Source organism: Sander vitreus, chromosome 19, assembly GCF_031162955.1.
Source record: "Sander vitreus isolate 19-12246 chromosome 19, sanVit1, whole genome shotgun sequence".
NCBI classification, from domain to species: domain Eukaryota; kingdom Metazoa; phylum Chordata; class Actinopteri; order Perciformes; family Percidae; genus Sander; species Sander vitreus.
In genome coordinates this window covers 13,758,701-13,786,184 of record NC_135873.1, presented here as the reverse complement: position 1 = coordinate 13,786,184, position 27,484 = coordinate 13,758,701, and the positions used below count along the sequence as shown (strand labels likewise).

The 27,484-nt window shown below is 43.9% G+C and overlaps 1 protein-coding gene across 1 annotated transcript in view; it reads left to right on the top strand.

The window, feature by feature from the left end:
• efnb3b (ephrin-B3b) overlaps positions 1-27,484 on the top strand; it is a 77,589-nt gene that overhangs the window by 24,540 nt on the left and 25,565 nt on the right. The window contains exon 2 of the mRNA XM_078276006.1: positions 16,708-16,997. Within this exon, the coding sequence (XP_078132132.1) occupies positions 16,708-16,997 (290 nt within the window). The remainder of the gene's footprint in view (positions 1-16,707; positions 16,998-27,484) is intronic.

Here is a 27,484-nt window from a genome sequence, read left to right as displayed (position 1 = left end):
ATAACCTTGCCACTAAATGGCCAACCTGAGATGAGGAAGAATGCACAGAACAAACCAAAAACCAGATGACGCCCGTAGTGCTTATCCACATTTTGTTGGCTATGAATACTAACTCGGTGGTGACATCAGCGCCCGTGGTACGGGGTGGTTTGACCGCTGACCGCACAAACAATCGAGGCCTTGACCTCTCATTGGTGCAACCTGCAACATATGATACTATCTCACCCAATGAGACCGAGGCTTGGGAAAAAGCTTTACATACCACTGCTCGCCCTGTGTGTGTGTGTGTGTGTGTGTGTGTGTGTGTGTTAATCTGCTTTGTCTGGCAGGATGCACCATCAGCACTCAAGCATGACCCTTAACCTCTGACGCCAAACCTCGCCCCCCCCCCCAGATTTAGGTCCATGGCATACAGAGTAGGGCTGCTCGATGATGGAAAAAAAAATCATGATCACCATTATTTTTGCTCAATTGAAATCACGGTTATTTAACACGATTACTCATTGTCTTTTGGAAATATGCTGCATTTATTCAACTCAAAAAAAAAAAAAAAAATCAACAATGAAAACACCTTGAACTGTGAAATTTCCCTTCATACTTTTCCCGTTTTTTCATTCAGAACATAAGACAAAATAACTTGCAAAACCCAATGTGCAAAATGATCGGTTTTCATGATTTTTCTATTTTTGTAATCGTTAGGAGCCGAAATGGTAATCGTGATTAAAATGCCGATTTAATTGCACAGCCCTTATACAGAGAATCTAAAGGGTGTTTGGGCAGAGAGATACGGGGGGGGGGGGAGAAGCTCGTGTGAGGAGGACGGAGATGAGAAGCACCATGAAGAACACTGTGTGTTGTACTGTCCTCGCTCTCCTCTCTGCGCTCTCTGATGAGGAGACAAATAGCTATTGTCATCTAAGAGATGCTAGAAGAAGCAGCTCCCTCTCCCTTTGTCTCTGTGTTTGAGAAGAGATGACAAAGGCCATTTTCATGCTCTGTGTCTATCCTGTCACCTTCTCCTCCTCTCACTTTTAAACCTCTGTCCTGCAGGCTGCCCTCCCCTCCTTTCTTCCCTCGTTCTCTCACGCTGAGCCTGCCATCTCTTCAGTCATGCCTTAGCCTTCTCCTTTTCTTCCTCCCTTTCCCCCTGCTATGTCACCGCGTCCTTGCCTTCATCCCTTAGCTTCTTCATCTCCCCGCCACCGATCAATCTTTCCCCCCTCGCTTTCCCTCCGTCTGTCCCCTCACCTGCCATGCTCCTCTGCCGGGGGTCGGCCTAATTATTCCTCACTCCTCTTTTTTTTCATTTCTCCCTTCGTTTTCTCCCCTACGACTCCCTGACACACACACACACACACACACACACACACACACACACACACACACACACACACACACACACACCTGTAACCCAGCAAGACATGTCACGGTCTTTCATCCATCCCTCCTATACTCTTCATCACTCTCTCCTCCTCCTTCTGCATCTCTGTTTTCCCCCCAAAATCTGACGCCTATTTCTTTACTCTTGCACAAACTTTTTTTTTTTTTTTAAAAAGCACTGAATTCTGTTTTTTTTTTCTCTCACGTTTGCTCTTGTTCCGTTTTTTTCCTCTCCGTATATCTGATGTTGCACCTGTTTACGCGCCTGCTGGCTCTCTTTCTCACCATCTCCCTCTCACTTTTAGCTGTCAATCAACTAGTCACCAAGGTTTCTTTTTTTGCCAAGAACATAAACATGCACCCAATTTGAACCAGTTGCACTCAATCCAATTTCTCCCTTTGAGGAAAGGAGAGTGTTTGAATCCAGAGATTTGGGTGGCTGTGGAGGGAGATGTTCATGGAAAAGCAGATAGGAGGAAAAACTACTTCTCTTTCTTCGTCTCAGTCTTTCCCTCTTTTATTGTCAGCCAGTGGTCTCTCTGGAGTTCCCCCAAACAAAGGGAGGAATAAAACAGTATTTTTAGACCCTTTCATTTTTCATTACCATAATGATTTGGGCTTTGTAGAATCTTTTCATGTATATTTTACTGCGTGTGTGTTTATGTTTGTGTGTGTTCAACAGGGTGTGCAGGGTGTTTCTTCTGCTGCACTGCCACTCTCCCCACTCGGGAGCCCAGGGGTTGAAAAAGAGCACACATACACACACACACACACACCCTACAAATCAGTCATACTCATCCCCAGCCGTGCCTCCTGTCTATTTATTCCTCGATTCATCCGATTCTTTATATATTTTACACGCTGCTTCCTAATGCAAATAGGTTTGTCTGCTCCCTGCCGAACTGCGAGAGCAGCATGGGACCTGGAGAGTGTGTGTGTGTGTGTGTGTGTGTGTGTGTGTGTGCGCAAGTAAGTAAGTGAATCCGTGTGCATGTGGGAGGATGGGTGAGAGTTTATGTGTGTGTGTGTGTGTTTGTGTGTGTGTGTCTGTGGGACCCAGTGAGTAATAGAGCCAAAGTCCTTATCTGTCACCAGAGAGCTGCCTGGCTCTCTCTCAGCTGTCAATCATCCAGCCCTAGAGACAAACACTCTGCTTCAAACACTATGAGAGGCAGTGATACAGAGAGAGAGGGAGAGAGAGAGAGAGAGAGAGCGAGAGAGGGGATGAGGGATTGGATGAGGTAAAAAAGATAGGAGGGAGGTGGGGAGCAAAGGAGCTGCAAAGAGAAGGATGGATAAGGAAAAGATGGAAGAGAAGAGAAGTAGTGCAGTGGGAGGAGGCAGGTGCGGAGGGACAGGAGGAAAGTGAAGGACAAAAGGATAGAAGTTGTGATAAAAGTGAGGGAGAAGGAGGGAGGGGAGGGTGTGTTATTTCAACACCTCTGTTGTGTGTTCTTCAGGCCCCGCAGGTAAACAGGGAATGGAACTTTAAAACTCACCTGCATGAATTAGACAGGCCCCTTGAAAATACTCGGGCGACTTTTGAAAAAGCCACTCTTTAGGATATTAAATGGGAGAGAAGTGGCAAGGTACACGCATGGACGTGCTCAAGCACACACCCACACACACATATACACATTCTGGCAAAACAATCAGCACTGAAATATTGGCATGACACTTCAATATCCTGACGGGAGTGAATAGGATTTTTGATGACCTCAAGGGTGTGTGTGTGAGATTGCACTTATGTGTGTCTGTTTGCAAGTGAGGCAGCCATCAGCTAGCCCTAGAACCTGTCTGTCCTACTTTCATGGATGCATCCCTCCCTCCTTGACTGCGTAAACTCCCTGCTCTTGCAGCGGTTGCGACTGTTGATTTTATCGCGGGGGTGGACAACCCCTGGGTCGAGCCAGGACTGCTGCTCCAGCGCTTTCCCCTAAGCCCTTAAAGCTTCCTTCAGCCGAGAACGGGAGAAGGCGTGAGGGTGTGGGGGGACGGGTGTTGGAGAGCCAAAGAGGAGGAGGGGGGAGAGAGGGAGCAGCAGAGGGTTTGAGCCCTAAATCGCTTCAAGATGCGTTCCACTGGAGTCGGAGTAGCTGGGAGTCTGAGAGTTGGGTAGCACTGCTCGGAGCCTGTGGGGAAACCGAATGGAAGCCAGGTTCCTATTTCCAATGGTGGATTAAGCACTGCTGCAGATACACAAGGCCTCTGTTGGGATACACACAGCAAACACACACATATCCTTGGATTTATATCCTTATGAAAACCTTCTTTGGAGTATAATAATTCCCTATTTACCATAAACTAACCTCATCCTTAACCTAAACGTATAGATACTGTATTTCTTGTTTTATCCGTAAACTTAAGGAGGATACAATAAAACTACCCCAACATACAAAAATGTTGTCACTTAAAGGAATAGTTCAACATTTTGGGAAATATGCTCAATTGCCATATATATTTTTATCAAGGGATCCCCATAACACAACAATACATTGATTCTACAAACAAGTATTGTCGTGTATCCAAATCCTGATATCTTCTTCATCTGTGCCCTACAACTCCATCGTCATTAATGAGTACTGCTGATAAGCTGGGGGATATGTTCCTTCATTATGATGACATGGACACAGTATTTTACTTTGAGATAATTCTACATATACCATCTTGCTACCACAAAAAAGTAGCACCAAATGCTGTTAATCAGCACTTGAAAATAGTCCTTAACAAATGCGCTATTTAGTCCTGTTTGAGTAACGTTAAAAAAAAAACTATAAAAAAAAATGTATTTAGCCTTTTAAAAAAAAAAAATATATATATATATATACTCAGCTCCAAGTTCCTACTGAAGACATTCACAAATATATATATTTTTATATATTTTTATATATATATATATATATATATATATATATATATATATATATATAAAATATATATATATATATATATATATATAAATATATATATATATATATATATATAAAATATATATATATATATATATAAAATATATATATATAAAATATATATATATATATATATAAAATATATATTTTTATATATATATATATATATATATATATATTTGTGAATGTCTTCAGTAGGAACTTGGAGCTGAGTTGACAGGGGAAGAGTTGGAGAGACAGACTAACACATTTAGTCTTTTCATGGGATTTGTTGACATTAAGAAAGTATAGAATAACACCAGCCTTATCTCTTAAGGTAAGGTTCACACACAAATAAACATGGATATACTACTTGCGTGCCCTTTTGCTCACACACTCAGCAGCTTGGTAAGATCTGTCCCATGAGCCCTGCATACTTGGTGGCCCCTAGGGGCCCCATATGAATTACACTGCTCTTCTGACACCGTGGCCTGACTAAGTCGCTTTTAGCTAAAGTTTCATACTCCCTGCACTCTGTGGCCTCTCTGGAGCAAAGTTGAGCCTACACACACACACGCACACACAACTGGCCCTCCAGGGTCACAGATGGGGAGAGGGGGCCCTCCCGAGAACGCCTACATGCATGAACGCATGTGGAATCATACAGAGATGTACGCACACATACAGGGAGCTTTGGAGATGTAGGTGACCCACACTGTGGCAGGTCAGCGTCTCACCTCACTCCTTCACTCCCAGAGGGATGGCTCTTGGATGGTCCTTTTCTGTATGTATGTATGTATGTGTGTGTGTGTGTGTGTGTGTGACGCATAAAGAATGAGCGCCACTGCATGCATTATAACCTTCAGTCCTCAGGAGCCCTGGGTGACCTAATTAAATTAGCGAGGTGGTTGTGAATGAGTTGAAGCTCAAAGACTTTTCCCACACCAGGCATTAACACCAGCTGCCACTATCTGTGTATGTGTGCACAAATATGTCATCATGAGCTATATACTTAAAAACACTAAAGACTCAACTGAGAATTATTGGGGGTCTGTAGCGTGTGTTTGTGTGCGTTTGTCTCAAGGGTCCCCTTCAGCCTCTGTTGAGGGGTTCACATGCGTAGGTGTATCCATTTGTGAACTGGGGGGCCCTCTCAATCTCTCTCTTACACACACGTGCGCACACACACACAGACACACGCACAGACTTGTCAGGACCGGCGGTGCTCTATCACCACACACCTCCACTAGACCACCTTAATGGGCCCAATCCAGACTGCTGCAAATCATCCCGAGTACATGCTGAAAATGGGGAAAGAGGAGGAGAGGGGGAGGCGTGAGAGGGAAAGAGAGACACGGGAGCAGGAGGAAATGGTGCTTAGAGACAGTTTAGGAGTGAGACCAGAAACAGAAAGAGATAGGGGATACTGTAGCCAAGAGGAGGGACGTTAAAAGTATGATTTTATTTTTTGTATGATTCCCCCCCCCCCAGGAATGGTTGGGTTTCATGGTGGAACAATTCCTTCAGTTAGGACACAAAATATCTCCACTGTGGCTTTATGGCTGCTGGTTAGTGCATGTCATCATGTTAATTTTCAGACAGAAGCATGCATACTGCCAACACTACCTGTCACTGTTGAGAAATGACAAAATATCCACGGTTCAACAGCTTCAGACAGGAGGAACATAACCGACTATTTGGATAATTGATTAGCAAAAGGAAAAGTGACAAGGATTTGTTTGTTCCAGCCTATAAAATGTTAGGTTTCCTTGCTTACTATTTTAAATGTAATGCCTAGAATATTGAATATAAAATAATATCTTGGGTTTTGGACTGTTGGTCAGACAAAATTAGCCATTGGAAGACGCTACATTGGGCTCTGGGGAATTTGGATGGACATTTATCACCATTTTCTGACGTTTTATTGACTAAAAGATTAGAAAAATCAACCAATTAATCAATAATGATTGAGAGAATAATATACCATTGCTGTCAAATAACAATCTCTGAATTTGGTGATTTTTAAATTGTATGTGATTAACTGAAAGTCTGGTTACTTCACAAGCTCAACAAAACATTTCATGAAAAACACATTTCACAAAGCTGAAAACAGACGTTTAAATTAGCAAATGAAAATGTGGATGTTCTGGAGATATATGGTTTTCACAGGACAGTGACATCCTTTATTTAAATTCTCACAAAGACGTGTATGTCAAAAGTACTCCCAAGATACTGACATAACATGCAGTAAAAGTAGCAAAGTATTATACAAAATATAATACAATGCACAACATAATAATATCAGAATAAATATTAAAACACCGCTCCGCTAAAGCAATTGCATTTAAAACACTAAGATTGAAAAGCATGTTCCTAAAATGCCCCAAGGGTACCCTACCATACTGTGGATTTTAAAGTGAGCTGTAAATGAACATGCAATTATTGAACCATTTGTTCTTAACAAATTTTCCCGGCTAATAGTTTTATCTGCTTGTTTTTTTGTTGTTGTTGCATTATTCCATTTCTGTAAGTGTTTTTGAACAAACTCAAATCAAAGCAAAAATGTCAACATGTGAGGTGACTTACTCTGGAGGCTGGAGAGAGAGGAATGGGATGGGAATGAGGAAAGAGGCAAGCGGTGAAGAGAGGTGGAGAAATGAGAAGTAGAGAGGAAGGGGGAGACTCGGTGAGACACGCCATCAAACATACGTAGAGCAGTGCGTGGAACTGGATTCTGGTGAATGTTTTGGAGGAGTCAAAAGAAGCATGCACGAACAAAAGTTCTGAGCTGGAGATGCAGGAGCAGAAACATGAAAAAGAAAAAAACAGGATGCAAATGAGAAAGAGATGAGGAAAAAGAGAGAGGGAGATGTTTGCTGGAGAAAAGTTTCTGTTGACCTGAATAAGGATGCATTGTTCAGCCTTGTTCAAAGAGCAAAAGAAGTCTTTCTCCACAGTTGGTTTGTTAGTTCTAGTTTTCTCTATGTGGTGCAGCTACAAGTTTCAACTTAATGTGCTATGCTTATCTGCCGCATTATATTATATGGGATGTATTGAACACAGCAGGAGCGCAGCAACAAGGGGGAGTGTGTGTGTGTGTGTGTGTGTGTGTGTGTGCGTGCGTGCGTGCTCTTTGTAAATGCCAAAGCATCCAGCCCGTCTCTGTGGTTACACTGGGTATGTGATATGTACTGGATGTGACACAGACGCTGCAGCATTCTGGACCGCCTCTGGACAGGTGTGTGTGTGTGTGTGTGATGACAAGGACACAGTTACCTTCAAAGTCCCATGATGCCAACTAACTATTCAAACAAGGCTCTGCATCCCTACCTGCTGACTGCCGCCTCCCATCTCTCCCTCTCCTCTCCCTCCAAAGCACCATCAGTGTCTTTCTACCTTTCTCTCTACCACCTCTTTTCCTCTCATCCCTCTATCTCTCTCTCTCTCTTTCCTTCCCTCTCACACCATATGGAAACTATTACCGCCATTGTTGATTCTCACCACTAACATTCCTGAGGGCTTTCCAGAGCTCACTGACTTTACATCAACCTTGTGCTCCTCTCTCCTTGTTCACGCTGCTCTTCATAGTTGGCTTATCTCTCCTTGTCTCCTTTTTTTCTATTGAACCCTTCAACATAAAGTCCTGTTATTTCTATATACTGTATGCAGATTTAAAGCTGCCCTGTTTAATTTTTTTTGGCTACTTTGAGGCAACTGTAGTCATGTTAGCATCAATTTTCATCGTGTTTGCTGTGTTAGTTCTCCTTTTACGCTGGAAACCGCTTCCTGCTGTGGCTGGAAATGAGGGTGGGAGAAGCTCGAGTTTGTGGGCCAACAAATTCAGCCTGACATATTTGGTATCTTTTTGGCAAATATTGGGTCTCCACAAGAATTTCGAAATGCAGTTGTGTGTGTTTGAGAAGTTTGGCTGCACAGCATACATTTGAGATGACTGACCTACCAGTTGGGTTGAAAAAGATAAGCCTGTTTTGTTTAAAATGTGCTGTTTATGCCGATCTTTTTCTACCAAACAGATGATTTACAAAATAAAAGTGCTTGGGAGGAGCCCCAGCTTTTAACTTTTAGCTTTCTCCATCTTCCTCTCCCCATTGAACTCACATCCACTCCACAATTTCATCCATAATAGAAACGTTGGGAGGTATCTGGGCCATGCCTTCTAGAGAGACTCAAACTCTCATCAATTTACATTATAGCTCTCCCTTTCTCCCTCTCTGTCTCTCCCTATCCCCTTTCTGTCTCCCTCTATTTCGTACAAATGTATCTCTATCCCTCTCCAGCTCTATACACACAGTCAAAGACCACTTTCGGCAGCTCTTCTCCAGGGTATATGGTTCTTTAATGAAGACAGTAATAATGATTATGGATATTTTAAAACTGTCTGTCTGGCCCGTGTGCACTGATGTAAGCTGCAGTGTCTGCATGATGCTGAATTTCAAATAACTAAATTATGATAATTGATTATTCATTCCAAGAACGGCTTAAGATGACAAATATGGTTTCAAAGATAATACAGGAATTAGAAAAATGTCCTTGAGTGTTACATACAGCAGTGGGGATCTAAGGAACTTTATGAATTTCCAATGAACAATTTAATCCTCTCAGACTGATATATGACTATATGATTATTCTGTAAAAACATGAGCAACGTATTAATTCAGTAATCTTTCAAAGGTGGACCTCACAAACTGCGGCTACAGCTACAGATAATAGCATTTTTTGATGCAAGGCAAGTTCAACCAGCAAAATGGGCTTCAAGTACCATGTACCAGCATTGGAAAAACCTTTTTGATTAAAGATGAGGTCAAGATAAAAGAACACAACATGAGTCAAATGTAAAAGCTCCTGAATCTTTTATTGTAAACTATGAGATGGAGCAGCAGGTAGAAGCTGTAGGAGAGATGTGTAGAGCACAACAGGTCAATTTGATGGAGCTGCTGTTCCTACAAATACTTTGTCATACTTTGTTTGACTGCATTAGGTTAATTTATGTTTTATATACTTCCTGACCATATGTTTTACATTATATATGGCTGGTATACATCACAGCATATAGGGGTACTGATTGCTACAGCAGAACGGTGGAAAATGATAGCCACTGCAGTCCCCTCTCTGTGTGGGTGCTCCGCAAAAAAGAATCGTAGCAAGTGATTTAATCCAGCGCTCAGGCTTGGAATAATATTTTTCTTCAAGTAGGTAAAACAGTCTGTCAGTAGAGTGAGATAATTTTACATTTCCAAATCTCTTAAATCATTTTTTTCATACTAGAGGAGCTGTTTTTACACTTGTTTGAAAGGAAATTTAGTAGCGCAAACAAAAGTGCATTCAATAATAAAGGAATAAAGTTAATTACGGCGCCAAATTCTCAGAGCTTTAAAGAATCCAAGTGGGCTTAAATGACATGTTTAAAATGGACGTTTTCCGCTGTGTGCGTTTTGCTCATTGTGGCATTCTTTGGAAAGCACCACTCCTGCAAATGAGACCCAGTGGATTTACTTTAGACAGCTACTAGATGGCCTGCAGGTGTTGCAGCTGTGTGTGTGTGTGTGTGTGTGTGTGTGTGTGTGTGTGTGTGTGTGTGTGTGTGTGTGTGTGCACTTGTCCTATTGAGTGTGTATTCCTCCCATAGCCGATCGGTTTGCTACTCGTTAGCGTGCATGCTCCCCTGCTGTGCGTCTGACAGTGTGTGTACATTAAAGGAGGGGGGGGTAGCACTCAGGGCCCCTGTGTGTGTGTGATTACGCTATGTATACCATGAGATTAGTGCAGACAGCTTTATGCACAGGGCCTGCCATAAATCTCCCTCGCCACAGAACCGAATACCGCCATCGTTTATTATTCCCTAATAGATCGGTCCTTTGCTGTCTCTCTTCGGCTTCCCGCTCACACCAGGTTGTGGTTTAGCTCAAGGACAAAAACCCCCACAGAGGATGGAGGGGGTCAAAGTTGATGTGGAGTTTTGAGTAAATCCACCACGCTGATTTCATTTTAGTTCGTTCTGTGCTCTCTGCCCACTTCAGTGTCCTTCCCTCTCCCTTTGTTTTTTCATATTTTTTTTTTTTTTTTTTGCAGTAGAGTGTATTTTTTTTCCCACATTATTCTGTTGCAATCTGTCTAGCTTCTTGCTCTCTCTTTGTCTTTTTGTGTTTGTTGTGATGCTTTATCACTTTGAATCCCACCTCTCTCTTTTGTCCCCCGTCTCATTCTCTCCATCTCTTTTTTTGGGGGGGATTTTTCTACTCGCTGCTCACAATCGTCTGCCCTCCCTCCATCTCTTCATATTCTCATGTTCGCACAGACATACACTGGCAAACACACTGACAGACAGACAGACACACACACACACACACACACACACACACACACACACACACACACACACCCTCTCTTGTCTCCCCCCACCGGCTGCACCTGTGTGCCTGGCTTTGGTCCGGACACGGCTCAGGTTGCTGCTGTGGAATCTGGGAAATGTTCGAGCCGTCCAGAGCAGGTACAACTGCAGACAACATGCAGATGGACAAGAGCAGAAGACAGAAACACACACACATGAAGCTGGCAGCGAAAGCACACACAATGTTCACAATGCTGGCTTTTAAATCCCCTTTTGTGTATCTTTTTAAATTCTATTTTAAACTGAATATCGAAAACAAACCATCCCTACAATTTAAAAAGTGTATATGTAACAACTGCATTGACTGAATGGGAGAGAGTGGGGGGGGGGGAGCAGGAGGTGTAAGAGGTCGGGGGGGGGGAGGTCAGGGAGACTGACACTTGAGTCTTCTCAGCACAGCTCAGGGGTCGCAGCGGGGCGATGCTTGGGTTGAGAAAATGATGTTTCTGTCCTCATAAAAGCGCTGCGGAGAAGAAAAGAGAGGAAAGTTCCCCCCTCCCCCTCCCTCCATCTCTTCTTCTTCCTCCTCCTCCTCTTTCTCCTCTTCCCCCCTCGGTGTCACCTCTGGCCCCCTCCAACCCCCCACGCCATGTTTCAAAGTGTGGCCACATGAATGGCTCTATTGTTAACGGCTGAGAAAAAGGAAGGGGAGAGAGGGAGAGAGTGGACAGCCAAAAAGAGATGAGGGAGAGTGAGAGAGGATAGGAGAGAGGGGGGAAAAAAGGAGAAAGAGAGTGTCTCTCTCACACAGCAAAAAGTGGCCAAAAGAAAAGTTTTTTTTTGGGGGGGGGGGCTTTTCTGCCTTTTAATGTACAGGACAGCTAGGTGAGAAAGGGGAGAGAGAGGGGGAAAACATGCAGGAAATCGTCACAGGTCGGACTTGAACCCTGGACCTCTGGGTCGAGGCATAAACCTCTATGTATATGTCCGACTGCTCTACCCACTGAGCTACATGCCAAAAGAAAAGGTTAAAGGGAAAACGTAATGTTGTTCAGAGCTGTGGCTGAATGAGATGCTTTATTTAGATGTGGGCACAGACAAACTCTATAAAGTTGTTTATAAGTTCACCTCACTTCCCTTCCTCTCTTCTGCACCTCTCCACTGCAAGTGTGTTTCACAACGTCGCAGCATGTCCGACTCTGAGATTCACAAGGCTCATAAGGTGGATTTAATGCGTCCATTTTCAGAAAAAAAAAACTGCATGTGAGTGATTGTATATCCCCGTACTTGCTGTTTGAATGCACTCCAGGTTTGTTGACACTGAGGGCGTCACACAGAGGAGAGGGAAACTGTGAGTTCTGAGATAAATGCATGCTATTTCTTTCTTGCTCTACCACATGATTAGATTGCTACAAGGTGTCCCTACGTTATCCTGTTTAGAGTGTACACACACACACACACACACACACACACACACACACACACACACACACACACACACACACACACACACACACATATAATTCACTCACACACACTATGTGTGTGAGGTTAACCTGGGTTAACTCAGGAAATCTGACACCCTGAACATGGAGCCTATCAGAAAATTGAGTTCTACCGCAGATAGTATGTGCTGGAATTCACTGTCAGTTTCCTTCTTTCTCTCTCCATCCTTCTCATTTCTCTTTTTTCTCCTCTTCTTTCACCGTGATATTTTAAGGTCTTTTCCTTCTTTGGAGTGTTTTGTCTCGGTTTCCTTTCTGCTTGTTCACCACATTTCTTTGTTGCTACATACCTTGCCTGACATGTTCAATATTTTTTTCCACTCCACTCCCTCTCTCTCACTTCACTGATTTCTCCCCTTTCTTTCTTTCTTTCTTTCTTTTTTGAGCACTGCACCTGCCCGATGGCATTTTACCTTAACACTCATCCCATCCTGTGTGTGTGTGTGTGTGTGTATGTGTGTGTTTGCTTTGCTATTCTGCAATGTAGCTCGACTGTGACTCAGGGTACCATCAGATACACTGAATGCGTCATGCAGGAAGCAAAAGGTGTTTGTTTTTATAAGTGTAAGTGTGTGTGTGTGTGTGTGTGTGTGTGTGTGTGTGTGTGTGTTTCAGTGTTCATGAAAAACTAAAACCTGTGTGTTTGGATGTGGGTGGATGTGTTTGGGCAAACCGTGTGTGTGTGTGTGTGTGTGTGTTGAATAGATTTTTCTGTTTAGGCTTTGCTGCAGACGCCTCAGGAACCACCTCCATCTTTACAGTGTATACTCTATAAATGGCGTGAGCGCATGTGCTCGCCTGTCTGAAGCCGACAGGAAGGTGAAATGTGAGTGTGAGAGTGTGTGTGTGTGGTGAGTGAAGCTGAGTGTATTGGCTGATAACCCAGAGTGACCTGGGTAATGAGAAGTGGAACAGTAGCTTCCCAGCAGGCCTCTGGGCCCGCCTCAGCTAAAGCTCCTCCGCCGCTCAGTCTGCTTTCTCAGTTTCCCCTCCGGTGTATGCCGGCAGACAAACACACCCACAGATAAAGCTTACATCTCAATTTACAGTAGGTTTAAGGCTGCTAGATCGCAGTGCTAAAATGTGGATGTATAGCCTGTAGAGATGGGGAGGCTGTGGTCAGAAAGATGCAACAAAGGAGACTCAAAAAAGCCATGTGTCCTGTATAACCTGATATTGTTCTTTATCATATTACGTTGCTTTTAGAAAACAAGTACAGTGTTGTCAGGATGGGGCTCTATGGATGATAATGTTGGTCTGTGTCCAAATACCTGTAAAAACTTCAGTTCAGTCTACTTCTCATGGTTAGTGCTACACAGCCCGTGCAAAAGGTTTATGTCTTTTGTGGCTCTGGAGGGAGTTTTCTAAAATAACCCCGCTGATGTCATCAGCTATCTCAGTTTGGGCTTGGAGACCTCAATATTTTTGAAAGGAAAGTCTGTGTTAAAGCTGGGGCAGCGGAGTTTTACAGATGTGGGCATTTAGCAGGCAGTGAGGGTCTAACAAAATGCTTTAAAGTTGCATTATGGGAAATGTAGGATCAAGTGTTTTTGGAGCCTATAACCCACACCAGGGAAGTCCAGATATCTTAGCCTTTTTTACTTCAATTCTGACTGTTATGTAGAAAAATATGGCTCTTGCAAATCCCTTAACTTTATGGAAGTGCAATATTAAATTTCTGGAGTACCCATTAAATTAGCAAAAAGCCCCTTTCGTTACTACCTACTATTGTAAATTGTTGATTAGTATGCATTTGTGTCAGCTTTCAAGGGAAAGCCTGAAAGAAAATAGTTCCTGATTGAGTTTATTTGGACAAATCAAAGTGTCATTTGTTGCTAATGTGACGTTAGAAGGATTTATTTAGGTTTTTTAACTTTCTACGGTTACGCAACATAATTGTCTGTGTTCATGCTTTGTGATCTTGCAATGCTTATTTTGTAATGGTCAAACAGTTGTCTGACAGTAGAACAGAGAGAATAACTAAGCAGGTTTGAGTGCTGTGACTCCCAAGTGTTTTGTGTGGATTTGTTGGAAACAGAAGCAGCGTCTAAGTCAGAGGTAAAATGGGCTTCTTAACATTACAGGCATCAAAGTGTCACTTAACATTCTGTGAGAATGCTTAAAATTTGAGAAAATCCAGCAAATCTCCTCCTCTTTTATTTTTTCCTACTATAAACACGTTTCTTCCTTTCTGCCAGCAGTGACATTTATATTAACCTGAGATAAAGCCACTGTGAGTGTGTATAGGCTACTTTCTGTTTTCCCACTGTTAACCATGCATGCTCTCATGGAGCGTTAAAGTCATCCTAGGCCTCAGGAGCTAAGTTGACAACTCAAAAGTATTTGGCCTTATCAGTCAGAGATGGCCCTGTGCTGAGAGGGGGATGACAGAGTTTGAGTCTTTGATTGAGTTTATGCCCCTCTGACTGCTGTTTCATGTTCTCGGCTCTGGAAAGACCTCTGAAAGCTGTGCAGCCACAGTGAGCCCACCAGCCCTCCAGACTGCAAAAAAAAAAACACTTTACATGTCGGCTTCTCACTGGGTTTGGACCAATTTGGGTTTTTGCTGATATGCAGAATTCATTTCAATTCTCGTGTGAAATATTTCCTCAAAACCTGCTGCAGTGTTTACCGTAGGAAAGCCATTTAACAACATTAAGACCATGTTACATCAAAGCTGTTCGCTGAAAGCCACGGTTAAATTCTAATGATGTTAATAATAAACCATTCTTTTTGTTGAATTTATTCAAACTGTTGCATTAGCATCGCTTCAGGCTGCAGGTTTCACGCAGATAACAGGTGTCAAATCGTCAGTTAGGCTATAAACAAACTGACTGCACATCATTTATATCAGGTACGTGGATGACAGACAAAACAGCTAATTAGCAAACTAATTAACTGTACGTACCTGAGGTTTAGCATTGGCAGCTTTGTTCTGCTTATCTGCGGTGATAAATGTGTTATTATATTCTGTTTCTTCCTCTGTGGACATGCTTCACTTCTCTCTCCAAAATGTAAGGGCTGAAAAAAGAAAATGAGTTCTGCCAGAAAGAAAAAAGTAAAAAAGTTTGTGTTGCTGTTTTGTTGTTTACGATAATTCACTTTCATTTCCCATGCATATATTGCAAGTCTTTTTTTGTCAAAGTTGTGTTTTGAATTCTATGTAATTCAATTAAATTTTATTTATAGTATCAAATCATAACAAGAGTTATCTCAAGACACTTTACAGATAGAGTAGGTCTAGACCACACTCTATAATTTATAAAGACCCAACAATTCTAGTAATTCCCCCAAGAGCAAACATTTAGTGTGACAGTGGTGAGGAAAAACTCCCTTTTAGGAAGAAACCTCGGACAGACCCAGGCTCTTGGTAGGCGGTGTCTGACGGTGCCGGTTGGGGGTACTGCAGGGCGTTACAGGGTGTAGCAGGACGTAGCAGGGCATAGCAGGGCACTGCAGGGCATAGCAGGACGTAGCAGGGCATAGCAGGGCACTGCAGAGTGTAGCAGGGCATAGCAGGGTGTTACAGGGTGTAGCAGGACGTAGCAGGGCACTGCAGGGCATAGCAGGGCATAGCAGGACGTAGCAGGGCATAGCAGGATGTTACAGGGTGTAGCAGGGCATAGCAGGACCTAGCAGGGCACTGCAGAGCGTAGCAGGGCATAGCAGGGTGTTACAGGGTGTAGCAGGGCACTGCAGGGCATAGCAGGGCACTGCAGAGCGTAGCAGGGCATAGCAGGGTGTTACAGGGTGTAGCAGGGCATAGCAGGATGTAGCACGGCATAGCAGGGCACTGCAGAGCGTAGCAGGGCATAGCAGGACGTAGCAGGGCATAGCAGGGCACTGCAGAGCGTAGGGTGTAGCATGTGTAGCAGGGCATAGCAGGGCGCTGCAGAGCGTAGGGTGTAGCATGTGTAGCAGGGCATAGCAGGGCGCTGCAGAGCGTAGGGTGTAGCATGTGTAGCAGGGCATAGCAGGGCGCTGCAGAGCGTAGGGTGTAGCATGTGTAGCAGGGCATAGCAGGGCGCTGAGCAGGACCACGGCGACAGCTGCAACCTCGATTTAGGTGCCACCCTAATCCAAGGAAAATTTAAATGTGCTTTTGCATACATTCAACTATTTCAGAGATATTTCTGTGTGACCAAAATCTTATACATTTTGAGACTACACATTATGCTTAACTGAAGGTTATTTCTGTGGAGTAGTTGTGGTAGGTAGGTAGGAAAGAAATGAATGCTTTTCTAATAACTGAATTCTCTTTGGCTTTGGATTGGTGGTTATATTTTCTCCACCACCTTATGGGGTCAACAGGGGGTTGCGTGAAATTGGGCGTTAAAAAAAAAAAAGAAGCAATTTGAGCACTTGAATGCACAGCAGGTTCCTCCGTAAAAGCACCTGTTCCCAGTGAAGGAGAGCAAATAAGAAAGAAGTAGGAGAATTAAGAGAGGTAAAGGACCCATCTGTTGCTCATTCAGCAGCAAGGACAGCTGGCTCTGAACTGGTGTATATTGCAGCAAGCAAAATACTTTAATTAATCATTCTTTGTCTCCTTTCTTTCTTTCTATTTTCTTCTCTCTTCCTCCAGGTTCAGGGACGATAAGGGCTACGTTCTGTACCCTCAGATCGGGGACCGGCTGGACCTCATCTGCCCTCCGCTGGACACCGCCAGGTCCACACCAGAGTACGAGTATTACAAGCTCTACCTGGTGTCGTTGCGGGAACAGGCGGACCGCTGTGAGGTGACCGGCCCCCCCAACATCGTGCTGACCTGCGACGAGCCCACCCGCGAACGCCGCTTCACCATCAAGTTCCAGGAGTTCTCGCCCAACCTCTGGGGCCACGAGTTCAAGAGCATGCACGACTACTACATCATCGGTGAGTCCAGGAAGAAGTACATTGAAGATTAGGGGATGGTGTGTGTGTGTGGGTGGGTGGGTGGGTGTGTGTTTATGCTCGTGTGTGTTTATGGCTGTGTGTGTTTATTGCAGTGAGGGGGGGGGGGGGTTGTTATGATTGCATGGCTGATTTCTGATTGTGCCTGAATGAGTTTGTTTATTCCAATGATGCCGGTGATGATTGGGTGGGTGTGTTTAGAGTAATTAGTTTTGAGAAGTGTGTGATCCAGTCCTTGGGTGGATACAGTACAGGACTTACACTGCAAAAAATGACCAGATGTTGTGACCTGTTTTTTTTTTTTTTTTTTAGGATATTTCAGGGTATTGTTTTTTACAAATCAAACCTCGCTGTAACTATAGGCTATGATTAACTTCAATTCATTTGACTAGGTTCCCCTTGTTGATATAAAAACACACTTTTTTTTATCAAAAGAAAAAAAATACTTTCTATTCTCTTCATTTTCGGCAGTGTGTCCCTGGATTTGTCCTTCTTTGCCACTTGTGTGGGATTCTGTGTTTAGTGAAGTATGGCTAAAGTTGTGCTAGTATTGTTTCTAAGTGTGTGTGTGTGTGTGTGTGTGTGTGTGTGTGTGTGTGTGTGTGATGTCATTGCCTTTGTCCTGCCGGTGTGTGTGCTGTGCTGGCCTCGTCTCTGTTTATTGTTACTGCCAGGCTTGCAGTGACCGCAAATAGCAAAGCACAGTTTGTTTTGGTTTATTCAGAAGGTTTCTTTGGAATTACACTGTGTGAAGACCTGATGAGGTCATCAAGGCAAGCCAGGCCAAGTGTTTGTATCGGACGGAACAATCTGCAAGTAAAGGTCGCCTCAACCGATACCTGTGGGTTGTTTTTAAATACAGACCAAGAGCCAAGAGCAATTCAAAGCTCACAATTGGAGCGATGCACGCAAACACACACACACACACACACACACACACACACACACACACACACACACACACACACACACACACTCATGTGCTTGTATACACACACTTTCGCACACCCACAAGTTTCCAAAACAAACACTGTAAAAACACCCCAGGAGTGAGAGAGTGAGCAGGATAAATAGAGAGAGAGAGAGAGAGAGAGAGAGAGAGAGAGAGAGCGAGAGAGAGAGAGAGAGACCCTGTTTGATTCCCATAGCTCTCCTCCCACGCACCTGCAAGCTCTATTCACTCAGGTGTGCAAATGCTCTTTTTACTTCTTTTCATCTGCGGGTAGAAAAAAAAGAACAACTCTAAAAACGATGGAGCGAGTAGAGCCAGGAGGAGTAGGAAGCTGGGACAGAGATGGAAAGACAGACCGAGATGGAGAGACGGAAAGAGACAAAGAGAATATAAGATATCTCGAAGTCTGTGAAGTCCCTCATGCCTCATTGTGTTCTATATTTGTTTGCCGGTTTCATGTGCGCTCAGGTTTTTTTTCCGCTATCAGTCCTCATACTCGGTGTAAAGAGGTAAGGCACTGGGCATATTTCTCCTGCATCGTTATCAATTTACAGGTATTTCTCTTAGATTAGATACGAGGAGGAGAGAGTGTGTGTGTGTGTGTGTGTGTGTGTGTGTGTGGGGGTGCGTGTGTGTAGGTGTGTGTGTGTGTGTGTGTGTGTCGGTGTGCGTGCGTGTGTGGGGGGGTGTGTGTGCGTGTGTAGGTGTGCGTGTGTCGGTGTGTGTGTGTGGGGGGGGTGCGTGCGTAGGTGTGTGTGTGTGTGTGTGTGTGTGTGTGTGGGGGGGGGTGCGTGCGTAGGTGTGTGTGTGTGTCGGTGTGTGTGCGTGCGTGTGTCGGTGTGTGTGTCGGTGTGTGTCGGTGTGCTGCTTGTGCACCCAAGGAACCAATAATACAGGAATTTTGGCACGATTACTAGGGGGGAAAATGCAACCTGATACCTGCTGAAAGCTGATTCAATGACTGACAGATGTTGAACAGCCACATCAAATATGGCTGCAAGAAACACAGGACCCAAAAAACTGATACACTGAAACTATCTCTTCATTTAAAATCCATTTATGTGCACAGAGATTGGGATTTTGTATATCTTGTTGTGAAATTATCCTAATGGGTGAATACTTGCTTCAAATGCTGTGTGGTGTACATGCATCTTTCTCTACAGTACATTTAATGATATTGGTCTACCATTAAATGCTGTATCTTTAAAAGTCCACTTTGCACTCAGTGGATAATATTTCACAAAACGTCTCACTTTTATTGACTTGCAGCAGTACTGCACTGTCCACGTCTCTTCTTACATTGAAGTTTTAAATATTTGAGTTTAGAAATACAGTGTATATACCTAGTTTGATATATCATCCAGAGATTGTGTTAGTATTGTCGCGGGGGTCCTCTGTTGAAATCTGTTGCATTAAATCTTTTGACCGTTAATCCGCAACATACCGGTTATGCGCTATCAACACAGAATCTGTTGCTTTGTTCTGCTTTCAGCAAGATATTCAAAGTAACACAGCTGACAGCTCATCGAAGACACTAATCCAGCGCACACTGGAGAACTTAGTAAACAAGTTTTTTTTTTTTCAATATCTCTCTTAAAATTGAATTTGATTACATTGCAGTAAAGTAAATAACAGTCATAAAACCCTTTCACAGGCGCGGAAATATGCAAGCAAAGAGCCAAATGTGTCCCAAAGTCTCTTTTCTATTTTGCACACCTCTCGTCTCTTCTGTACTCCCACGCGGCAACTGGAGTGTCGAGAGATAGAAACACCTTTATCGCCGCACACAGACCAGACTGATCGATTGACAGCTCCAGCCCAATCAATGATGGCTGCAATGCAAGGTCACACACACACACACACACACACACACACACACACACACACACACACACACACACACACACACACACACACACACACACATGTCCTCACATATTTGAAGAGGGAGGGAATCTGACAGGTGAGGATACAGGGGAGTATCTGATCATGGAGAGCATTTGGTGCTGATAACTTATTGATAACGTCACCAGATAGCTTGTGTGTAGTGGGCAGTGTGTGCTCGTAATGAGGACTTGTATTCAGTCTCTCACCAGGGCTTCTATGTACCCAATGAGGCTGTGAGATAATTAATAATCCTACTGCTCATGTATAGCCACATATCTGCGGTAGCTTGTGTGCAGTTAGCCCCTTCCCTTATAGGGAGGATTCCAAGCATACAGAACACACTGTGGACTGGCTTGTCCCTGAATTACAGTAAATGCATGTTTGCCCATGTGTGTTTGCCTCAGGGAAATTGCATTTTAATTAACCTATAGCATAGCGTGTTTTAATTTGCACACTGCAGACCATGCAGGCACACACACACACACACACACACACACACACACACACAAATGGAAAGTGTATGTGTGGGGATGTGGAGCGGTTGGATGGTGGTGGAGCAGCTGGCGGAAACAGGGCAGCAGAGGTTAATTTCAAAGTTAAACCCATTACAGATTACCAGTAACTTGCTTAAAGTCCACTGGGTAATCAGTTTGCCACTGTGATGCATGGTGAATGATACTAAAAACACTTTAGGATTTCATTCCTACGTCATAATCTGTGTTGTCGTCATCAACAAGTGGTACAATACTGTAGATCACTTGTAGAGAAGATAATCTTTGTGTTTTGAGAAAATCTTGCAAGCAATCTGGAAAAACAAACAAAACCAAAGTTTCCTTTTTGTGTTTTGCTGTCACTAATGCATCACAGATGCCCCTGTTATGTAATCAGATTACTTGAATCCCATTAAATGTAATTCTTTACTTCTGTATCCTGTGGCGAGGAGAGAAAGAGTGAGGAAATTGATTAGTTATACTCATTGATTGATGTTTTCATTCATAACACGAGGTCAGAGTTTATGTAAACCCATTTCTCTGTCACACACTCTCTCCCCCTGTCTCTCTCCCTCAGTTTTGTCTGTCTCCCTCTTAGTCTCTCCACCCTTTTAGTTTCTCTTCTCCTTCCTTTCACTATTCAAAACCCACCACACACACACACACACACACACACACACACACACACACACACACACACACACACACACACACACACACACACACACACACACACACACATACACACAGACATGCTCAGTACATCAACCCAAACCGCAGATCAAGCCTTTCACTACTTTTAATGAATCCTTTGAAAGCAGGCGCCAGGGCCTTGTGAAACACACTCCTTGCATGCATGCACACACACACACACACACACACACACACACACACACACACACACACACACACACACACACACACACACACTTTCACAATCAGAGTGCGGTCTTGATGACGTGTTTTCTTAATGAGAACTGCGGGAGGAAAGCATCTCTAAACATGGGGAGGATAGAAGCTGTTAAAACTGGTCCAGGATCAGCAGATTACAAAAAAAGATCATTTCTAACCCTGTGGTAGCAAGCCATGCAGATAGTTTTAGTTTAATTTTCTCAGGTTTTGAGATTTCCCCTTTTTTTTCGGATACTAAAAAAAATCACAATGTCCTTGTTACTCTGGATAATCCACAGACCTCAACTGTTTTTATCTGACAAAGTAGTCCCTGTAAAACCTGACGACAACTTGTATTATGGATTATAGTGTTATTAAATTGTGCTTGAACCCACTTTTTTATATATATTTTTTAATCCTGTTCAGTTTATGGTCCAAAGCTGCGCTCATGCTGAATTCCATCGTGTCCTAAAATGGGCTAAAACATGACATTACAAGTAAAAGGCCTTGCTAGCAGTCCAACCAATGTCTTTTCCTTTTGGAGATTGAGTGATGGAAGTGAAGGCTGGAAAGAGGTAGAGAGGCTGAGTCACAACAAGGAGGAGAGATGGGAAGGATGGGGGGAAAGAGTAAGAAACAGTTAGAAGCTGTATTTGCAGGGATGAAAGGAAAGAAGGGGGGGGAGAAGAAAAAAAGTAAGAGAGATAGATAGAAGAAGATGGCAACAGACAGAGACAGGTCTGTCGTGTGTGTGTGGCTGATGGGAATGGGATGTGAATGTCAGTCGACACACAGACCCGGCTTCTCATCTGCAGGGTGACACTGAAACAACGCGGCCACTTTCAATCACCGCTGCTGCTGTCAGGGGAATGGGACACACACACACACACACACACACACACACACACACGCATATATGTTTAAACACACACCAGCAGTGAATGATTGCAGGCTCACAGTCAACATACATATGACCTCATATGTGAGTGACCTCTCTCTCTCTCTGTCTCTCTGTCTCTCTCTCTCTCTGTCTCTCTCTCTCTCGCTCTCTCACACACACACAAGTCACTAATCTTCCTTGGTGCTCACACTAAAATATGCATGCTCACATCGCATACACAGGCTTTCTCATAAATATATGCACTCGCACACACATTGGCATACATGCAGGCTTGTGGTTATAAATACACAAAAAAGTCAGAAAATAACTCTCTCACACATACACACACGTACACACACACCCAAAAGACACACATACAAAGATTGGTTGCAGTGAACGGGTCAGTCGCCGTGGGACTGCAGTGTTGTTGTTGCGTACTCAGACAGATGGCAGTGTGTATGTGCGTGAGTGTATGTGCACGGGTAGAGGTATGAATTTGTGTGTGGCTATGCGGCTTGCATGTGCACGTATGCATGTGCAGGATAGACGTGAAGGTATTTTTTTGTGTTTGTGTGTGTACATGAATGACTCCCAGCGGTGTGTTTAGGGAGCAGGGATCCCTGGGCTTTGCGGAGAGCCTGGTGCTTGATGTCACACAATAGCGGCGATAAACAACCCAGCACTAATATGAATAATAGAAGAGCTGACTGGGGCCTGCACACACCTAGACAAAAAAGTCTGTGTGTTTGTGCATGTTGGAATGTGTGGGTCTTTGGGTCAATTTATGAGGGAAAGTTAACAGTGTGTTGGTGCGTGTGTGTGTGTGTTTGCATACCTTGGTGTCTCAGTCTCTTTATTTGCTCTCTTGGTATTGTTGTCCTCTTCTCTGTCTCTCTGTTTATTTTTCTTGTCCATCCCTCTGTCATATATATGTATATTTATTAGAATGTTTGGCTCTTTAAGTTTTGGTTGATGTTGTGCAACTTGGGCCGGGGGTGTGTGTGTGTGTGTGTGTGTGTGTGTGTGTGTGTGTGTGTGTGTGTGTGTGTGTACACACGTGTGTGTGTACGTACACGCGTGTGTGTGTGTACGCACACGCGCGTGTGTGTGCGTACACGCGCGCGTGTGTGTGTGTGTACGTGACACGCGCGTGTGTGTGTACGTACACGCGTGTGTGGTCAAATTGTTGGACAGGACGGGGCCGGCGCAGTGCTTGCAGACAGCAATGTCGAAGTGTTCAATAATGCAGAGGTACTCACTGGTTTATTTATCAGGGTTAAGCTGAAATAAATGACACAGAATCCAGATGGGGAAGAGGAGGGAGGGAAGTAAAGCAGAAAGAGGGGGAGAGAGAGAGAGAGTGTGATGAAGAGAGGGAGAAAGATGGGAAACATTAGTGAAACGGAGAGTGAAATAGAGGAGAGAGAAGAGACAATGGAGGAGAGGAAGCGGAGAGAAACGCTGCACTGCAGCCTAAATGAGCTGCATCTCTTCGCCACTCTGCGTTAGTTTATGATTCCCCTTGTGCATACGTGCGTGGCTGTCTGTGCGAGTGTGTGTGTGTGTGTGTGTGTGTGTGTGTGTTTGTGGGCTTGTGAGCAGCACACAACTTTGTTTGCGACTGCGGTGAGCGGTGATTCAAGGAAAGGACGGGTAGAGGGAGAGATGGAAAGCAGCTGGGTGGAAGAGGTGGAGAATCCAGGGACTGTGAGAAATCTATATCCGCTGAATATTTGATCAAGTTTAAGCCCTCAGATTTGCGCCTCCTGCCAGGTTCTAAAGCAACCAGAGACACAGGGGAGAGAAGAGGAAGTGGCAGAAAGGAGGGAGGAGAAAGGGTGAAGGAGGCAGAAACGAGCTGACCACAGTGAGTGGCTTAGAGCGACGATAGGGGTTCTTTTATTCCAAATAATCCCACTAAATTCTATACGCTTGTGTAGCACCATACATCATGTCTTTATTTCTGTCATAGATGAAGAGATACACTTGAATATTTGTTGGTAAGTAGTCATACATCATTTAAACATATAGTATTAAACACTTTTCTCTCATTAATTAAATGCTGTGTAATGCTTTTGTAAACCCTTTAAAAAGTGCCACCTTTTTGTGCACTAGCTCAAAAATACCCAAAATAAAATAGTCACGGAACTCTCACTTCTGAAAGGTATCTCTTTGGAGTTTACTATCAAAATTTCAAATTTACAGCGTGCACAGGCATGGTAAAAACGTCAGGTTTCTTATTTTTAATGTCTTTTGTATGAATTATAAAGCAGGTTGAGGTATAAATACTGTGAAAGTATCAAACCGCCCAATCCACAGAGAAATGCCCACAGCCCGTATTCAGAAACTGTGCCTTTAAACACGCCGTCTGGACTTCTGTACGGTTGTAATGTCACAACTATACTATACTATACTATATAAAGGTAGAAAGTGTTGCTACAGTGCCGTTACAGTCATTCTCCAGCTGCAATGACGGGGCAGAGATGTGAAAGACCTGGAAACACTGACCAATCAGAGCAGACTGGGCTTTTTTTTTTTTAAGATAATTATTTGGGCATTTTTAGGCCTTTATTGACAGGACAACTGAAGAAATAAATGAAAGGGGGAGAGAGAGAGGGGGGAATGACATGCAGCAAAGGGCCACAGGTCGGAGTCCGCTGCGTCGAGGAGTGAACCTCTATATATGGGCGCCCGCTCTACCAACTGAGCTATCCGGACGCCCAGACTGGGCTTTTTCAGGAGGGTAGTTTAAAGAGATAGGCGCTAAAACTGAGCTTTTCAGACAGGTGTATTCAGACAGACAGTATGAGAAAAATAATGTGCATACATAGCAGCCCTGAAACCACAGAAGAGGCACGGGAGTGAACTGATGTAAAGTGACACTGGGAGAGAGCGAGGGATATTTGGGCAAGAAAAAAAGAGGAGAGAGGGAGAAGGGAAAGGGGAGGAAAAAAATGAGAAAAAAGATGTGTGCTGAGTGTAAGTAAGAGAAAGTGACAGATCGCCTGGCCGATTTAGGTCAGCAATCAGAGCCGCGCTACTGTCCGTAAGATTGGCTGTGTGTGTGTGTGTGTGTGTGTGTGTGTGTGTGTGTGTGTGTTGGTGTGTGCTTGCGTGAGTGTCATGTTTGTGTGGAAGGCTGAGCGTGTAGTTTGTGAGAGTTTGTGTGTGTAGTTGTGTTGGTGGAGTGTAGGCTGATTGCGTGAGTGTGAATATGTCTCCTGCTAAAGGTCAGACAAGAAGAATCCCTCCCTAATTGGATTGGGCCTGGTTAACATTGTATGATTCATTTAACCTTCCTACACTGCCTGTCTTTCTCACACACACACACACACACACACACACACACACACACACACACACACACACACACACACATAGATATACAACTTTTTTCTTGACAGACAAAGGCATCATTGTGTTGCCGCCTTCTGTTGGTGAACCTTTTGCAGAAGGATGTGTTACTCGGCAGTCTGACATGGGGGGGTGAGATGCAAGCACACCTCACGGCTGACCTCTGCCATCCGTAGAACGCATTAGCCTGCTAATATAGCCTTGATTTAGTGTCCAGGTTCAGGCAAACATGACCCCCGATCAACATTCACACAGACAGATGCGAAGCCCTGCACACAGACTGTGTGTGTGTGTGTGTGTGTGTGTGTGTGCGTGTGTTTGTTTACACACGCAGACAAACTTTGTGTGGAAACGTTTCTCGATAAACCATCTGTCCTCCCCTTTTCATTTAATAGAATGGAGTGGTTCAACATTTTAGAAAATAATATGAGTGGAATAAACAAATGGCTGGAGTAAGGGCATAGTGAGCCTGGCTATGTCCAAAAAAATAAAAAGCTTATTTATTTATTATTTTATTTATTTATATATTTATTTAAAGTCTTATTTATACGATGTCTCTGTACTTGCTTTCTTTTCAAAAGTGAGATGAGAAGGCAGTGTTTAGCCTAGCTTAGCATAACACCTGGAATCAGGGGTGAACAGCTAGCATCCTGACTCACAGACACAACATTGATACCATTCTTCTCCGCTAACTTTCAGAAAGAAAACAAATTAGTGTATTTTCCACAGTGTTGAACTCAAGAGAATGAAATCACACGCACAGTGCTGGAGTTTTTTAAGTAACAGGCGTGATCTTTGCCATGTGTGAGTTGGATTGGACCCGGCAGCTGCACAGTAGAAGAAGATGGGAGCTGAAGAGGAGGAGGAAAAGCAAGAGAGAGAGAGAGGGCGAGTAAATTACAGGGAAACGGACGAGCTAGAATAATTTGAGCATGCAGAAGAAGAGAGGGAAGCAGAGGAAGGGTTGTCTGTGGACGGGCTGATGAAAGAGGATTTATATGTGCTGGGAGGAGACAGTAGAAGAAGACAGTGTTGACACTCAGTGGAGCAAGAGGGCCCACGGCTCAAAGACACAAGGACAAACAATCAGCTGCAAATCCCTTTCAACCACCGTTTAAGCAGCCCTAATTTCCCCCAAAAACTGCACAAAGAACGTCATTATTACTCTGCTCTTGTGCACGCGCACGCTTGTGTGCGTGTGTGCACGTGTACGCCTCTTGTTTATTGAAGAGAGATTCATTAGCGGACTGGCTGTTTACTTGTTCCCCACTAATCGTCATTGTTGTGATATACTTTGGGTGCATTTCACAAATACAACAAGGCATTTTCTGCAATTTTTCTCCCCCGCCTCTCGCTGACAGAACCCAAATCCTTCCCCTCCACACACACACACACACACACACACACACACACACACACACACACACACACACACACACACACACACACACACACACACACACACACACACACCACCTTTATTGGCTAGAGGATCTCTTTCTTTCTTTCTCAGTCTGGCTCATTTTTACTCTAGGGTCAACTCAAGCCAAAAAAGCTTAATTTGATGCATGTTGTCCGCTGGAGCCAATGGTTTTGATAATCGTTTAGAATGCACAAAACGTATGAGCCAAAAAAGCTAGGAAGTGGAAGGAGCGGTGGAACTAATTGTTCTGATGTCGTAATGGTCCCTGTAAGTCTGTGCGGGGCCAGACGGGGCGAGGCTCGATGGTCGCAAATCAGTGGCGGGGTTCGGCATCTTGAATGTCACAGGGAGCGCAGCACTGAGTAAGTGATACAGTAAAGAGTTTCAGATGAAGACTGCTTCAAGTAGTCCCTGTGGGTATTATATTAATCCTTACTGTTCCCTCTGGGGGGGCTTATCGTCCATATTAGTACCACACATCTGCTGCTGCTATGTACGCTTATTATATATTGATGAAGAGGGCGGGGGTTGGATAATTGAATACCCTCATCATTGGAGGGGAGAGCTTGGTCTCGTTCCTCCACTTCAGAC